The 18,372-nt window shown below is 41.4% G+C and overlaps 1 protein-coding gene across 1 annotated transcript in view; it reads right to left on the bottom strand.

Annotated features, from left to right (window-relative positions):
- The window catches only part of CNTNAP2 (contactin associated protein 2), a gene marked incomplete at both ends in the record, with an annotated part of 2,063,650 nt that overhangs the window by 368,659 nt on the left and 1,676,619 nt on the right, over window positions 1–18,372 (bottom strand). Inside the window, one exon of the mRNA XM_079711872.1 lies at window positions 17,784–17,911. Within this exon, the coding sequence (XP_079567998.1) occupies window positions 17,784–17,911 (128 nt within the window). The remainder of the gene's footprint in view (window positions 1–17,783; window positions 17,912–18,372) is intronic.

Here is an 18,372-nt window from a genome sequence, read left to right as displayed (position 1 = left end):
CTAAATAGCTCTCCGAAGACCTTGGGGCATAGCTCCTGCTGTGGCAAAGGCGACTCTTACTTGCAGTGGCCCAGGGAAGATGATCTTGGCTGCCAACACTGGCCTGTCATTCCCTAGCAACGGGCTCTAGCAACAAGGGACTTCTGTTTTCACTGGCAGCCAGACATCAGCTTGTGGTTGGTTAAGCCACCTCCCTTGAGAACCAACTCATATAAAGGTATGTATCAGCTAAATTTGGACTTTATTCCTTTCATCTCTCCTTGCCTGAAACAATAGTGTAATTAATCTATCATTGATTTTGAGTATGTTATTTCTTTATTGGCTTATCAAGAGACATTATCCTGTATACTATTGGTTTGTGAAACCATTACAACACCCGCAGTGAACATGTGTTAAACAAACTGTTGGCAAAGACAATCTCAGTCTCTGAGCATAATTTGCCCCAAAACAAAACATGGGATCATTAGCGTAAGTCAGGAAAACTGTCGGTTCTACAGGCAAAGAAAGGCCCAAACTTAATTTTGGTGCATCAAACTATCCTTATACTTAAACAATAACAAACGCACTTTTCCATATGTAACCTTGAGGGATTAAGACAGAGATTATGTTTTCTTGAAATACAGAAGTAAAGATTAGAGAAAGATACATAAGTAAAGAAATAAAATGATCATAGTATCTTCTCTGCTCTAATTCTTGGGACATGTTATCTGTTCACGTATCCAATTCCCAGGTGTTAGGTTATTTTTAAAAAAAGGTCATTTTTTGGGTTTTTTTTTTTTTGCTTTCTGTTTTTCTGTTTTTGTTCTTGGTATGGAGCTGGTCAGGGCTAACTGTATCTTTGGTCAAACCATAAGAGTAAGCCAAGTACCTAGTGAAAATGAGGTTATTTCATGGCAATCTTGACATCTTGAGCTAGTTCACTATTATCTCAGGTATGACAATGGGAAGGCGAACCAGAGCAGAATATCTGAGACATATGTGTCTAATTACAAATCTGGTGAAAACCAGCAAAACATTTCCGCTAAATACCAGGCCATATTTTAAGTCCAAGTCCTAATTTGCATCTTATTTAGTATAATCAATTAAATTCTAAAGGTCTAAATACCACAAAAAAAATTGATGGGGGTAGTCTACTAGAGTTGAATTAAGGAATACTTACAGCATCAGATAAGGATTACAGTAAAGGCTGTTGAGCTGTTTCATTGTCTAAGTCAAGAAAAACCCTGAACAGAAGAGGAATAGATAGAATCTTAATGGGCAAACCACCTCTCCTTCATCAAAAGACCCGGCACTCCTCGCTGATTCTGGTTCTTCTATTCACACTTCAGGACTGACAGAGATTCTTGATTGTTAGTCTAGCAACTGATATCTTCCCCTTATAGCCCACTTTAAGTTATGCGTTTACTTTATGACAGTTGATTCCTGAACTGGCTCAAAGATAAAATGAATGAATATGACACTGGGGTCCCCTTTCGTTCTTTCTTTTTGATTTTTTAATTTTACTTCACTTATTTATTTTTTATACAGCAGGCTCTTACTAGTTATCTATTTTATACACATCAGTGTATACATGTCAACCCCAACCTCCCAGTTCATCCCACCAACACCACCCCCCCTCCACTTTCCCCCCTTGGTGTCCATATGTTTGTTCTCTGCATCTGTGTCTCTATTTCTGCCTTGCAAACCAGTTCATCTGTACCATTTATCCAGATTCCAAATATATGCGTTAATATATGATATTTGTCTTTCTCTTTCTGACTTACTTCCCCCCTCTGTGTGACAGTCTCTAGGTCCATCCATGTCTCTACAAAGGACCCAGTTTCGTTCCTTTTTATGGCTTAGTAATATTCCATTGTATATATGTACCACTTCTTCTTTATCCATTCATCTGTTGATGGGCATTTAGGTTGCCTCGATGACCTGGCTATTGTAAATAGTGCTGCAATGAACATTGGGGTGCATGTGTCTTTTTGAATTATGCTTTTCTCTGGATATATGCCCAGTAATGCGATTGCTGGGTCATATGGTAATTCTGTTTTAAGTTTTTTTAAGGAACCTCCACACTGTTCTCCATAGTGACTGTATCAATTTACATTCACACCAACAGTGCAAGAGGATTCCCTTTTCTCCACACCCTCTCCAGAATTTATTGTTTATACATTTTTTGATGATGGCCATTCTGACTGGTGTGAGGTGATACCTCATTGTAGTTTGATTTGCATTTCTCTAATAATTAGTGATGTTGAGCACTTTTCATGTGCTTCTTGGCCATCTGTATGTCTTCTTTGAAGAAATGTCTATTTAGGTCTTCTGCCCATTTTTTGATTGGGTTGCTTGTTTTTTCAATATTGAGCTGCATGAACTGTTTATATATTTTGGAGATTAATCCTTTGTCCGTTGATTTGTTTGCAAATATTTTCTCCCGTGCTGAGGGGTGTCTTTTCATCTTGTTTGTAGTTTCCTTTGCTGTGCAAAAGCTCTTAAGTTTCACTAGGTCCCATTTGTTTACTTTTGTTTTTATTTCCATTACTCTAGGAGGAGGGTCAAAAAAGATCTTGCTGTGATTTATGTCAAGAATGCTCTTCCTATGTTTTCCTCTAACAGTTTTAGCGTGTCCGGTCTTACATTTAGGTCTTTAATCCATTTGAGTTTATTTTTGTGTATGGTGTTAGGGAGTGTTCTAATTTCATTCTTTTACATGTAGCTGTCCAATTTTCCCAGCACCACTTACTGAAGAGACTGTCTTTTCTCCATTGTGCATCCTTGCCTCCTTTGTCATAGATTAGTTGACCATAGGTGTGTGGGTTTATCTCTGGGCTTTCTATCCTGTTCCACTGATCTATATTTCTGTTTTTGTGCCAGTACCATATTGTCTTGATGACTGTAGCTTTGTAGTATAGTCTGAAGTCAGGGAGTCTGATTCCTCTAGCTCCGTTTTTTTCCCTCAAGACTGCTTTGGCTATTTGGAGTCTTTTGTGCCTCCATACAAATTTTAAGATTTTTTGTTCTAGTTCTGCAAATATACCATTGGTAATCTGATAGGGATTGTACTGAATCTGTAGATTGCTTTGGGTAGCATAGTCATTTTCACAATATTGATTCTTCCAATCCAAGAACATGGTATATCTCTCCATCTGTTTGTGTCATCTTTGATTTCTTTCATCAGTGTCTTATAGTTTTCTGAGTACAGGTCTTTCACCTCCTTAGATAGGTTTATTCCTAGGTATTATATTATTTTTGTTGTAATGGTGAATGGGATTGTTTCCTTAATTTCTCTTTCTGATCTTCCGTTGTTAGTGTATAGGAATGCAAGAGATTTCTGTGCATTAATTTTGTATCCTGCAACTTTACCAGATTCATTGATTAGCTCTAGTAGTTTTCTGGTGACATCTTTAGGATTCTCTATGCGTAGTATCATGTCGTCTGCAGACACTGACAGTTTTACTTCTTCTTTTCCAACTTGTATTCCTTTTATTCCTTTTTCTTCTCTGATTGCCATGGCTAAGACTTCTAAAACTATGTTGAATAATAGTGGCGAGAGTGGACATCCTTGTCTTGTTCCTGATCTTAGAGGAAATGCTTTCAGTTTTTCACCATTGAGAATGATGCTTGCTGTGGGTTTGTTGTATATGGCCTTCATTATGTTGAGGTAGTTCCCTCTTTGCCCACTTTCTGGAGAGTTTTTATCATAAATGGGTGTTGAATTTTGTCAAAAGCTTCTCTGCATCTACTGAGATGATCATATGGTTTTTATTCTTCAATTTGTTAATATGGTGTATCACACTGATTGATATGTGTATACTGAAGAAGACTGCATCTCTGGGATAAATCCCACTTCATCATGGTGTATGATCCTTTTAATATGTTGTTGGATTCTGTTTGCTAGTATTCTGTTGAGGATTTTTGCATCTATATTCATCAGTGATATTTGTCTGTAATTTTTTTTTTTGGTAGTATCTTTGTCTGGTTTTGGTATCAGGGTGATGGTGGCCTCATAGAATGAGTTTGGGAGTGTTCCTTCTTCTGCAATTGTTTGGAAGAGTTTGAGAAAGATGGGTGTTAGCTCTTCTCTAAATGTTTGATAGAATTAACCTGTGGAGCCATCTGGTCCTGGACTTTTGTTTGTTGGAAGATTTTTAATCACAGTTTCAATTTCATTACTTGTGATTGGTCTGTTTATATTCTCTATTTCTTCATGGTTTAGTCTTGGAAGGTTATACCTTTCTAAGAATTTGTCCATTTCTTCCAGGTTGTCCATTTTACTGGCATAGAGTTGCTTGTAGTCATCTCTTATGATGCTTTGTATTTCTGCAGTGTCCATTGTAACTTCTTTTTCATTTCTAACTTTATTGATTTGAGTTCTCTCCCTCTTTTTCTTGATGAGTCTGGCTAAAGGTTTATTAATTTTGTTTATCTTCTCAAAGAAGCAGCTTTTAGTTTTATTGATCTTTGCTATTGTTTTCTTGGTTTCTATTCATTTCTTTTTTTTTTTTTTTTTTTTTTGCAGTACGCAGGCCTCTCACTGCCATGGCCTCTCCTGTTGCGGAGCACAGGCTCCGGACGCGCAGGCTCAGCGGCCATGGCCCACGGGCCCAGCCGCTCCACGGCATGTGGGATCTTCCCAGACCGGGGCACGAACCCGTGTCCCCTGCATCGGCAGGCGGACTCTCAACCACTGCGCCACCAAGGAAGCCCCCTATTCATTTATTTCTGACCTGATCTTTATGATTTATTTCCTTCTATTAACTTTGGGTTTTGCTTGTTCTTCTTTCTCTAGTTCCTTTAGGTGTAAGGTTAGATTGTTTATTTGAGATTTTTCTTGTTTCTTGAGGTAGGATTGTATTGCCATAAACTTCCCTCTTAGAACTGCTTTTGCTGCATCCCATAGGTTTTGGATTGTTGTACTTTCATTGTAATTTGTATTTTTTGATTTCCTGTTTGATTTCTTCAGTGATCTGTAGGTTATTTAGTAACGTATTGGTTAGCCTCCATTTGTTTGTGTTTCTTCCGTTTTTTACCCTGAAATTGATTTCTAATCTCATAGCATTGTGGTGACAAAAATGCTTGATATGATTTCAATTTTCTTAAATTTAGCAAGGCTTGATTTGTGACCCAAGATGTGATCTATCCTGGAGAATGTTCAATGTGCACTTGAGAAGAAAGTGTATTCTGCTGTTTTCGATGGAATGTCCTAAAAATATCATAAATCTAACTGGTCTGTTGTGTCATTTAAACCTTGTGTTTCCATATTAATTTTCAGTCTTGATCTCTCCATTGGTGTAAGTGAGGTGTTAAAGTTCCCCAGTTATTGCGCTACCGTCGATTTCCTCTTCTATAGCTGTTAACATTTGCCTTATTATGTATTTAGGTTCTCGTATGCTGGGTGCCTAAATGTTTATAATTGTTATATCTTCTTCTTGGATTGATCCCTTGATCATTATGTAGTGTCCTTCCTTGTCTCTTGTAACATTCTTTATTTTATTTTTTATTTTTTTATTTTATTTATTTTTTTTTTGCGGTACGCGGGCCTCTCACTGTTGTGGCCTCTCCCGTTGCGGAGCACAAGCTCTGGACGCGCAGGCTCAGCGGCCATGGCTCACGGGCCCAGCTGCTCCGCGGCATGTGGGATCCTCCCGGACTGGGGCACGAACCCGTGTCCCCTGCATCGGCAGGCGGACTCTCAACCACTGCGCCACCAGGGAAGCCCCACATTCTTTATTTTAAAGTCTATTTTATCTGATAGAGTATTGCCACTCCAGCTTCCTTTTGATTTCCATTTGCATGGAATATCTTTTTCCATCCCCTCACTTTCAGTCTGTATGTGTCCCTAGGTCTGAAGTGGGTCTCTTGTAGACAGCATATATATGGGTCTTGTTTTTGTATCCGTTCAGCGAGCCTGTGCCTTTTGGTTGGAGCATTTAATCCATTCACGTTTAAGGTAATTATTGATATGTATGTTCCTATTACCATTTTCTTAATTGTTATGGCTTTGTTTGTGTAGGTCCTTTTCTTCTCTTGTGTGTCCCACTTAGAGAAGTTCCTTTAGCATTTGTTGTAAAGCTCGTTTGGTGATGCTGACTTCTCTTAGCTTTTGCTTGTCTCTAAAGCTTTTGATTTCTCTGTGGAATCTGAGTGAGATCCTTGTTGGGTAGAGTAATCTTGGTTGTAGGTTCTTCTCTTTCATCACTTTAAATATATCGTGCCACCCCCTTCTGGCTTGTAGAGTTTCTGCTGAGAAATTAGCTGTTAACCTTATGGGAGTTCCCTTGTATGTTATTTGTCATTTTTCCCTTGATGCTTTCAATAATTTTTCTTTGTCTTTAATTTTTGTCAATTTTATTACTAAGTGTCTTGGTGTGTTTCTCCTTGGGTTTATCCTGCCTGGGACTCTCTGCGCTTCCTGGACTTGGGTGGCTATCTTCTTTCCCATGTTAGGGAAGTTTTCGACTATAATCTCTTCAAATATTTTCTTGGGTCTTTTCTGTCTTCTCCTTCTGGGACCCCTATAATGTGAATGTTGTTGCGTTTAATGTTGTCCCAGAGGTCTCTTAGGCTGTCTTCATTTCTTTTCATTCTTTTTTCTTTATTCTCTTCTGTGGCAGTGAATTCCATCATTCTGTCTTCCAGGTCACTTATCCGTTCTTCTGCCTCAGTTATTCTGCTGTTGATTCCTTCTAGTGCAGTTTTCATTTCAGTTATTGTATTGTTCATCTCTGTTTGTTTGTTCTTTAATCCTTCTAGGTGTTAGTTAAACATTTCTTGCATCTTCTTGATCTTTGCTTCCATTCTTTTTCCGAGGTCCTGGATCATCTTCACTATCATTATTCTGAATTCTTTTTCTGGAAGGTTGCCTATCTCCACTTTATTTAGTTGTTTTTCTGGGGTTTTATCTTGTTCCTTCATCTGGTACATAGCCCTCTGCCTTTTCATCTCATCTATCTTTCTGTGAATGTGTTTTTCGTTCTACAGGCTGCAGAAATGTAGTTCTTCTTGATTCTGCTGTCTGCCCTCTGGTGGATGAGGCTACTATCTAAGAGGCTTGTGCAAGGTTCCTGATGGGAGGGACTGGCGGTGGGTAGATTTGGGTGTTGCTCTGGCAGGCAGAGCTCAGTAAAACTTTAATCTGCTTGTCTGCTGATGGGTGGGGCTGTGTTCCCTCCCTGTTGGTTGTTTGGCCTGAGGGGACCCAGCACTGGAGCCTACAAGCTCTTGGTGGGGCTAATGGCGGACTCTGGGAGGGCTCATGCCAAGGAGTACTTCCCAGAACTTCTGCTGCCAGTGTCCTTGTCCCTGCAGTGAGTCACTAGGCTTCAAAGTCTGATTCTGTAGGAATTCCTCCTCCTGTTGCCAGACCCCCAGGTTGGGAAGCCTGATGTGGAGCTCAGAACCTTCACTGCAGTGGGTGGACTTCTGTGGTATAAGCGTTCTCTAGTTTGTGAGTCACCCACCCAGCAGTTATGGGATTTGATTTTATTGTGATTGAGCCCCTCCCACAGTCTCACTGCAGCTTCTCCTTTGTCTTTGGATGTGGGGTATCTTTTTGGTGAGTTCCATTGTCTTCCTGTTGATGACTGTTCAGCAGTTAGTTGTGATTCCGGTGATCTCGCAAGAGGGAGTGAGTGCACATCCTTCTACGCTGCCATCTTGAACCAATGTCCCTTTTCTTTTTAATTTGGGACTTTAAATCTAGTTCCATAGAGCTGTTTACCACGCCAATAGGTGTATACAAATTAAAATGTACTGTTTTATATATGTATACCTGGTGAGTTTTGAATTAGGATTTATTTTAATTACACTAATGCAATCTTACATAATGTTTGCAATAGTTTAGTACAGGGTTTATTTTGTTTTGTTTTTTTAATCCAGATGACGGTAAAGATTGCTGCTCTGGAAATATCAGCAAACTTCAAGAAGAGGCTACATTAAAAGTTTTCTTCAATAAAGTTCCTGAGTTTGCTAGGCCTGCATGTAGTTCAGACTGTGAAAAGAAGCTTTATGAAAAGCCAAGTAGGTATCATAAAATAGGTGAACTGGAACACAGTTTTAATTATATCAGAGTGAGGTAGTTTACAGCTCACAGCTTAGCAGCCTAACAATAGGTTTGAAGTACTGACTAATTGTAATTTTGTCAGTAATAACCTAGAGACACAGATAAACAAAAGTGTGGAATAGTCCGCTTGGATCTCCGAAGGGCCAGGGGGGTTAATCTAATTTAGATTAAACAATGAGTTCTATAAATTTAATACTTCACGTGCATCCTGATTTAGAAATGCCAGAGAAAATATAGAAACTTAGCAAAAAAGGTTTTTTTTTTTTTTAATCCTTAATTTGAAGATAATCATAGGATTCAAGGGATTTTCAAGGTACAAAGCAATAAAAGTTTTCATTTAGTTAAGATGAATAAATGTGCAAAAACCTTACTGAGGCTAAAAATAGTTGTGCATATAAATCAAGTGATAGTTCCTCTCTTGGACCTCTACAGCAATTATTGTCTCTGCAACTTTTCTGCAATTTATCATGAAGTGCCTTGTGGCACTACCTCCATTGTTAGCCTGAAATGCTTATTTAAATTTTTTGTGGTTATTTAGCCATTCATATTCATTTAACGAACACATATTTGAGCTTCTCAATGTGGCAGGCACTGCCTTTGTACAGGATATAGATCTCTGCCTGAGTTTCCACCTACCGTTGGGGGTGAGGACAAAAATAACGCAAATTCACAGAGAAAAGAGCTGCTTATGCAATGGATGATTTATCCTGCCTTTGTCCCAAGTTCCTGGGAAAGAGCTTCTAGACCCTTGGAATTTCCTGAATGATAGGAGTATCATTGTTATTCATGGTGGGCCCCTAGATACGTTTTAAGATGGAGAATGGCCCTGCCCAAAAGACCAACCATGGGATTAGGGGGTTGGGGCTTTGAACCAGGATATATCAGCCCTGTCTCCAGGGAGGAGAAGGAAGGGAAGCTGGAGATTGAATTCAATCATGTGGCCAATGACTTACTGAATCATGCCTACATAATGAAACCCCAGTAAAAAACCTGGACATCTGAAGTGGACGTGAGTTTCCCTGGTTAGTGACACACACTGATATGCTGAGCGGGTGATGTGTCCACATTCCATGAGGAGAAGACACAGGGACTCCGCATCTGAAACCCTCCCAGAACTCACTCAGTGCATCGGTTCATTCAGCCAGTCTTGATTTGTATCTTTGATAATAAAACTGTAATCTTAAGTATTGTGCTTTTCTGGCTTCTCCGAATCATTCTGGTAAATTTTTGGTCCTGAGGGGATATTGGGAACCCCCAAATTTGTAGTCAGTTGGTCAGAAGAGCAGGTGGCTTGGGAAGCCCCTCTAAACTCGCAGCTGGGGTCTAAAGAAAAGGCCGTCTTCTTAGGGACTGAAATCTATGCTGACTCCAGGCAGTTCACGTTAGGGTCGTGTCGTAGCATTGCAGAGAGAATTTCAGACTGTGGTCAGCTCTATGGGGAGTGGTGAGATGTGGGTGACTGTTAGCTGAGTGGGCAGGGAAGATCTCTTGGAAGAGTTAATATCGAAGCTGAGACCTGCAGCCCAGCTGAGCCTCGATGGGGAGAAAGTTCCAGGCAGAGGAAACCACCAGGAAAAGTTCTGGAGGTGGTAACAAGCAGAGCACGTTGGAGATATGAGACCAGTGGGGCTGGAATGGAAGAACTGGGGATGACCGGTGGGTGGGGCAGATCACACGAAGTAGCCTTGTAGCATGTGGTAAAGGGTTGGCATTTTAAGAGTGATGGGAAGCTATCAGCTGGTTATAAGTCAAAAAGTGCTGTAATTTGATTCACTGCTTGGAAAAGTCACTCTGGATAATAGGTGGAGAAACAATTATGGTGGTGAATGTGAACTTCAGTCTGCAGTGTTTATGTCTTGATTGCCAATGTTTTTGTAGGCTCTTTGAGGGCAAGAAATGTAGTTTGTACTTCCTTATATTCACACAGTGCCTCAGATCAATGCTGAGTGTATATATAGAAGCTACTGTATAATCTAGGCTGAAATCTGAGTGTGCATGCAGAAAGACAAGAATGTAGCAGAAGGGGAGGAGAATCCTTGCTCAATATCATCAGTGGGTGAATTGGAAGGTTACTGTGACTGAGTTTGAAAACCGACTAAAATCTGCATTAAAACAGCAAAATATTCTGCCATAATTCCATATATTTTTCAAGTCCTACACATTTTTCCAAAAAATTTTTAAACTCTACGTCAGAGGTTCAGTAAACTATGGCCTTCAGGACAAATCCAGTCTGTTTCTCTAAGTAATATTTTGTTGTAACCATCCACGTCCATCTGTTTACATATTGTCTACGACAGCTTTCACACTATAGGGTTGAGTGGTTCTAACAGCCTGTACGGTCCCAAAGCCTACAATACTTCCTGTCTGGTCTTTTAGAGAAAAGGTTAGCTGACTCCTTATTTGGATGAAAGGCTCCTTTTGGGGTTGTCATTGGGAACAGTGAGTGCTGTGTATGTTATTGGGCTCTCTGTGCATTTTGCTAGGGTCCTCCAGGTTCTCCAAGGGCAGTTTCCAAAGATGGCAGCAAGCAAAGGGGGTGGTTTCCATCTGCTTCCAGCAAAGGAGACCAGAGAGAAGGAAATGAGGGTTGTTTGCATGGACAGATATCACCCTGGGAGCCCAGCAAATGCAGCTGAGCTCTAAGCAGAGGTTGTGGCCACCACCTCCCAGTCAGGAAGGAGGCTACTGGCTGGGTGCCAACTCTCAGCTATGAGACAAGGCAGGTCTTCTCCAAGAATAGGCAGAGTTGAGGGTAAAGACAGTGGGATACAGGACAGGGAGGTGGGCAGAGCTGTTCTGATGTCAAGCCTGTCACTCTTTCCATAATGAACAAAGATAATAATAATGGTGGTGATAACAACCAGAGAGCACTGACTGTGTGCAAGGCTGCGGGGAACTGGAGTTTAAAAGAACCACTGCAGCGATGCAGTTATGATTATTCTCATTTGCAGCTGAGAGAAGGTTGTGAGCAAGAAGTGGAAGACCAGGGAGGTTAAGGAACTGGTTCAAAGGCACAGGGCTGGTGAGGGAGAGAGTTGGGATTTGGAGCCAGATGTGTGTGATTCCAAAGTCTATGCTACTCACAGTGCTGCTCTATAACGTTGCTACTCAGAGTGTGGTCCACTGGCCAGTGGCAGCAGCAGTAGCATCTTGAGTCCTGGCCCAGACTTCCTGAATTGGAATCTGCATTTTACCAAGATCCCCAGGTGATTTCTGAGCACATTAAAGTTTGTAAAGCACTGCCACTCAAGACCTCCATACTTTTTTCCAACTCCCACTAAGAATCCAAGCTTCCATCCAAATTTCCACTTTGTCAGAATTTTCACCCTTGATATAATGTAAACTGATCCAGGATGGGAGCCATGTCCCATTTTTCTCAGTAAAGGCTGTTAAGTTGAATTAGATCCTAGGAGCAGATCCTGGACAGGTAAGAAACTGTTTCACCTAGCATTTTTCTTGATTCCAAACATGTTCCACACCAGGAATTCTTAGAACCAAAGGAGCAAGCCTAACTCTCTTCTGCAAAAGTTTGGAGAGATCAATTGGAAAGTTCAGCAGAGGAACCCAATGGTGGGGATTCAATTTACAGAACAAAGTCCCTCCTGTACCTGGGATCCTGTGACAAGTTCAGGGAAAGGATGGGCACCCAGGGAGAGGACACCAAGGAAGCAAGACTCACTCAGCCAGGCAGATCTCCTCTGTGGGATGTGATGATTCCTCTAAATACAAGCAGTATTTGAAAGGATAGGTGGGAAAGTCAGCCACATGCATACAAATACCACGTGGATCTATTGTAAAATAGAAATACTACCCCCCAACTGTAACTAATTTTACTTCCCGTTTCTACAGTGAGTTTGCAGCTAACATTGCGTGGCCAAATAATATTAAAGAGCTGATTCTGGGCTTCCCTGGTGGCGCAGTGGTGGAGAGTCCGCCTGCCGATGCAGGGGACACGGGTTTGTGCCCCGGTCCGGGAAGATCCCACATGCCGCGGAGCGGCTGGGCCCGTGAGCCATGGCCGCTGAGCCTGCGCGTCCGGAGGCTGTGCTCCGCAACGGGAGAGGCCACGACTGTGAGAGGCCTGCGTACCGCAAAAAAAAAAAAAAAAAAAGAGCTGATTCTTTTCAGGGGCGCTGTCCACTTCTAACCATTTAAAGTCACTCTGGAGTCTGGAAGACCAAAGGGAAGGCTTCCTTCTTTCTGCCTCTGCTGCCTGTGTCACTGGAGCTGCCCTTAGATGTGCCCAGAGGGCTCAATCCTTTAATGGGAATCAGCCTAGGTTTTGATCCTGAAAATTTCACTATTTCTGCTTGTTCTTAAGAGACACTCTGGCTTCTCAGTCGGTAGCAGCCTATGGCAATAGCAGCAGAGGCTGGAGCATTAAGAAAAAAATAGAAGTTAATGGTTTCTACACAAAACTGTGGGTGGTTTTTCTTTGTTTTTTTCCCTGTTGGCTACTATCAGCCAAAAAAATGCCTAGAACTAGAAGTAAAAACAAAACACACACAAAAAAGAAGTCACTAACTTTCTGTCATTGACCCCTCATCACTATGTTGTGAGTTTTCTATCAGGGTTTCCAGACAGTTGATCACACAGTGGGGCAAGATTAAGAGCTCGGCACCACTTTATTGCTCTGCTTGGCTGTTGATGGGCAGGGACCCAGGGTCAGAGCTCCAGGTCAAAGCTCCCTCTTCGGATCTCAACATTCATCTTGGCCACAGGGAATTACTAAAGATGAAGGCTCGTGTCAAACTCTCTCTCCCTGTGCTCTGCCGTAAACCAGCTGGGAGCCCCTGGGTCAGTCACTTAACCTCCCCATACCCAAGTTCCCTCGTCTGTAAAATGAGAGGTTTGTACTGTCTGATATCTAAGTCTTCCACCGCTAGAATGTTGTGGTTCTTTGTTCTTGCTTTTAGCTGTACTTGACGCAAGTACATACATCTACATTTCATGGGAAGAAATGGGGAAACGAAAAGAACGTGGAGCATCTGCTCTGGAACCACGCAGTTCTTGTGGCCCCAGCTCTGAAACTCATTGGCAAACCATCTAGTAAGTCTGATTCTGTTTTCTCATTGGTACAAAATACAAAGATATCACCGCATACAGGATGTTGGGAGAATCAAGAGAGAAGATGAATATAAAGTGCGTGGCTTACAGCCTGCATGCCGGGCCCCTTCCCTTTCTTGGCTCTTCCAAGCCTGAAGCAGCAAAGAAAAGGGGGATAAGCAAACTGTCTACTCTTCTCTGGAGCCCGGGGAGCGGCTTCCTCTGCACAGTCAAAACCACTTCCTGAGCCCAGATGAGCAGCTGCCCCTCTCTCCTTGTCTAGTCCTCTTAGGCGGCACTGAGTGCGTCTCACACAGGGAGATGGTGTGGCCTGTGTGTGCCCCTGGGTCCACCCTATGGGGAATGATACTCATTTGAGCCCCCAATGAAATTGTCTTATCCTGGGAGAAGCAACATGTAGATATAGTCATTGCCTTGCCTTCCTTGGTAAGGGAATGGCTGGTGATAGCCCTGGTTTATAAAAGTCTTACAGTAAAGACAGGGTGACCTTTATATATCTCGGGCACATATGATTGCATTCCCAAAGAAAAAAAGGCCAATGTCATTTGGATAAAACTCCATCATCGTCTTTATTTCTTTCACTCTCAGCTTTGTCTCTGTCCTCTGAGTGCTCCTGAATTGGATGTGGTCTGCCTTGCCTTTTCTTCTTGGCCTCTCAGAGTCACCTCTGTAGCTCTAAGAACTTGAATTTACATCTTAAATGCCCACCATGACTCCAGTCCTGCCGTGCTGACAGCCAGGGTGGATTTCAGGCACAGACTCAGCGGTCCTTGAGTAACATGTTTTCCTGATTGTTTCTACCCATGTGTATTAAAAACACTGCCCTCGTAGCAAACTTGCTCCTAATTAATTGTTTAAAGTCTCTGTATCCCTAGAGGAGATATGGGAAATCTTTACCTTATATGGTCGAGAATAAAACAATTATCTAGCAAATACTTTCTACAATTAATTATAGTCACTATATATAGTACAAAAAAGATTCCTACCTCCAAAACCCAAAATAGTTTGTTTTTGAACTAATTCCATAGAAGTTTAGCAACTCCGTCCAAGAACAATTATATTTTTAAATTTGAAAACAATTTCTACTCTGTCAGCCGTTTTGGTCCTCTAAATAGCTCTCTTGTTTCTTCCTAGGCAGTACGCATGGTTTAAGGGGGTAATTTGTAATTTTACCTCACTTTTTATCTCAGCTAACCATCCATCCTCAGTCACACTTGCTGTTTCATTTAGATCTGAGGCTTCCATTTGAACGTGTTTGAAAAAAAAAAAACCAAAAGTATAAGGGCATAAGCATTTTACAGTGCTATACGGGAAATGCAGCAAGTCTGGAACTCACTGATTTTCTTAGCAGTTTGATTATATGGGTCTGAGTTCAGATGAATCAAAGTAAAAATGAAACTCAGCAGGCATGATGAAATCAACTGAAACTGCCGGAACGGTTGGTCAGAGCCCACAAAAATTGTTTCATTCTCTAAGACTGGGAGGTAGAACCAGACCTAATTCAAGAGACAGCTTGCGAGGGCCGTCATCATTCAGCTCCTCAAATAGAGAAAGACATTTCTCAACAGTGGATTTGGTTTTTTTAAACTGTACTTTTGCACAGACTTCAGTAAATGACACAAAGTTAATCTCTGCAAACGACAGGATATATGCATGATACCACTTTTTAACTTATACAAATTGGAATCTAATCCCCCCAACATTCATGCTGCGTTGCTAACTGGACGTGGGTGGGGAGAGACCCAGATGAAATACTTTTAAAACAATTTAAGTTCTGCCGTTGACCCAGGCATGAGAATGGAGTCGGGGAAACAAGCCTGACCTCGTGCAGAGAAAGCTGTTTATGTTCTCCGCTCTGTCTTTCCTCTGGGAGGCTCCCAGAAGCAGCAAAAGGGGGCACAGAAATTTGTTGCGTAGATGACATTTTAAAAGAAATATTTTGTTCATTTGTAAAGCAGAAAGGCTAATATTTACCTTACCTACCTCGCAGAGGGCTGTATCCAAGGACACCATATGTGTGTAAAATCTGGAAAATGCTATGATGTAGACACTTTATCATTACTGTGTCCACGTTAGAACATTCTTAAAAGGAAGGTGAGCATCAAAACTGCAAACTGCTACCTGGCAATTCAGGTATGAGGTATATAATATTGCCGGTTGCCTACAAAAAACGGAGATCTCTCTCTCTCTCTCTCTCTCCCTTTCTCTTGGACACAAAAGTATTCCACATAATTGCAATTAAAAATTGACTGTGCTTTTATTTTCATGAAGTATCAGGTAAAATACAGATTAAGTCTTGATGAAGCTGCAGCGCTACATGAATCCTGAGGCCACGCAGTGTCAATGAACAGGATAGCTCTTTGTCTATCCGTTGGTCCTAAGAATGTCTCTAAGAGCAACAGCCTTGGGAAAGAAATGCAAATGAACATTGACCACCATACTTCTCTTATTTTCTCTATTTAAATATAAAGTCTGCCTGAAATATACTATCTATCACTCCTTTCTTGAGCACCAGTTGCAATAATTTTAGATCACAAGTCTATTAAATTATAAAACATTTTATGTTTTCCAATACTTTCTAATGTGCATTTCTCAAAACATGGTTTGAAATTCTTTTTTTTTAACTCACCAGAGTACCTAGTAAAGTGCTAGACAAATAGCAGACACATAGTAAATTCTTCCTGAGGACTGATTTATTAAGAGAAAACATGCTAATATTAGCTATAAACTGTTAACACACTCCCACAGATACTATTTAAAGTAACTGGCCTCTTTAAGAGTGGTAAAAAAACGTGCAGAAGTGGGACTGTGTAACTATATTGACTTAATCCACTACTTAATGGGAACCCTTTCTCTAATTTAAGGCTAACTTTAGAATTAGAATTGATAAGTGAGAAATACTTTACCTTTACATATTAATGAGTAATTATGACATAATGAAACTGATTTTCATTAGATAACCCATGAGAATCTGCCTATTTTGAGAGTGACACTATAGTCCACCTCTCAAAATATGTGTTTAAAAAGGCATATATATTATTATTTTATGTCAATATCTTTTCTTAAGCAGTCGAAACAAAATTTCTTATTGCACAGTTCTACTAAGCTAGACAAATGAAGTATTATTGTTTAATAAATGCATGACAAAGCTCTTTTGACCAGTGTCATTTTAAGGGTAGCATTTTCATTTTCTCTGTGTAAGAAGGGAAAAATCAGTACAAACTCCATCTCTCTTTTGTATCAGGAACACTGCGTGGTTTAATTGCTGACAGCCTCGATGCACTAAGTAGTAAACAGCTGAGCATGCATCATTACATTCCTTAGGACACCTCTCTGAGTGGATGCAATAATTTATTACATTGAGTAGGTCTCATTCTCCCTTGATTTATGGAAGTGGTAATAGCATTCCATCTGACAGAATGCTTTGCTAGGAGGAATCCAGATCTAGGCACTAAAATCTTTATGGTCCCCCCAGGAGGAGTTGGGACGCAGGTGGTATTCTGAGCACCAGAGCGGAGAAAAAGGAGGTGTTTGCCTGAGGTCTTCTGACGAGTCAGCTACTCAGGGAACAGAATCCAGTCTCCTGATGCCTAGCACACAATCAATCCTGGAAGAGCTGCCCAAATCACATGTGCAGACGAGAAGAGGGGAAACGACACCCAGGATGCTCACTGCAGAATCCCCATAGCAGCCTGTCACCAGTTCCCTCCGACTACGCATAAAGCACACTGAAGGGTATCAAACAACATAAAATCCTAATGGTACCTTAATTGGGTGGGATCATCAGGCTAACTCCCTGACTGCCAACAGCCCCAAATGCCTCTCTGTGGTGCCGAATCTTAAAAGCAAGATGTAGTTACAGAAACACTCTTTGGCTTACAAGGGACCATCAAGCTCTGATGATGGTGAAATTTGATAGCTCTCATGTCAAACTTTATAGGACCGTAATCCAAGTTTACAATGACACATTAAGCCCTAATGCTACTATTTATATCACCGTAAGCTCAGTTTACGGTGATATAAATAGTCATGCTAATGGCATTAACAGCAGCACCCACTGGAATCACAGCTGTTGAGAGCTGCTTTTATGCCATTAGCATGGCTACTTATATCACCATAAACTTAGGTAGTCACATTTGTTACATAGGAATATACAAGAAAGATGGATAGCCACATTTTATGCCCATATCTAGCCTCCTGTACTGGAGACTTAACAGCTTGCTGCCCTCCTCTGTGTGTTAAGGTCTGCCTAGCCCTCCATTTGGCTCTGTTTATACCAAACAGCAATCTGTTTTCTGCCAACCTCACGTTTGCTGGGAAACACTATTTAAAATTGGTAAGGAGGGCTTCCCTGGTGGCGCAGTGGTTGAGAATCTGCCTGCTAATGAAGGGGACACGGGTTTGAGCCCTGGTCTGGGAGGATCCCACATGCCGCAGAGCAACTAGGCCCGTGAGCCACAACTACTGAGCCTGCGTGTCTGGAGCCTGTGCTCCGCAACAAGAGAAGCCACGACAGTGAGAGGCCCACGCACCGCGATGAAGAGTGGCCCCCGCTTGCCACAACTAGAGAAAGCCCTTGCACAGAAACGAAGACCCAACACAGCAAAAACAAATAAATTAATAAAATTGGTAAGAAGGTGCCAGCCCCAGCTACGGGCACACTTACTGTCTCCTTGGCAGCGCAGGGGACCCACACTCAGTTTGGCTTCTGAGCCTTGCCGGTCAGTATCTCCAACCACCACCTGGCTTACTGGCAGGTGATCTTTGTAGGATAAGAAGCCAGCATCCTTCCTCCTGAATCACAGGGAAAGACAGAAAAGCATGAGGAGGCTAAGTTAGAAACATGTCTTTTTTGATCATTGTTTAAGTTGTCTAACAATTGACCACATTCCAATAAATGCTCAGAGGTGCACTAGGTAGAACCACAGTTAGAGTTGTTCCCTCTCTTCCATTGGGTGGTTTCACAGCTCATGGCTCAGAAGCAACTGTGACCACTTTGCCTTCTGGAAAACAAAACCGACACCCTGATTTCCAGAGAGTCACAACCAATACACAGCATGCTATTTCAGGTTGAGTGTAGACTACCATGTTGCTTAAAGTACACACATCAAATGCTGAGCATGCATGCAGAGTTTGCTGTTCTCAGGGAATCGAAAGTTCAACAAAGCCAACCTGATCTCTTGCATAAAATTAGAAACAAAACCCTATTAAAAAACTCCCTTGTCTCCTTAATTGCTTTGAAGCAGTTGCTTCAG

Source organism: Hyperoodon ampullatus (genome assembly GCF_949752795.1).
Source record: "Hyperoodon ampullatus genome assembly, chromosome: 9".
Lineage (NCBI taxonomy): Eukaryota > Metazoa > Chordata > Mammalia > Artiodactyla > Ziphiidae > Hyperoodon > Hyperoodon ampullatus.
This window is presented reverse-complemented; position numbering and strand designations above follow the sequence as displayed.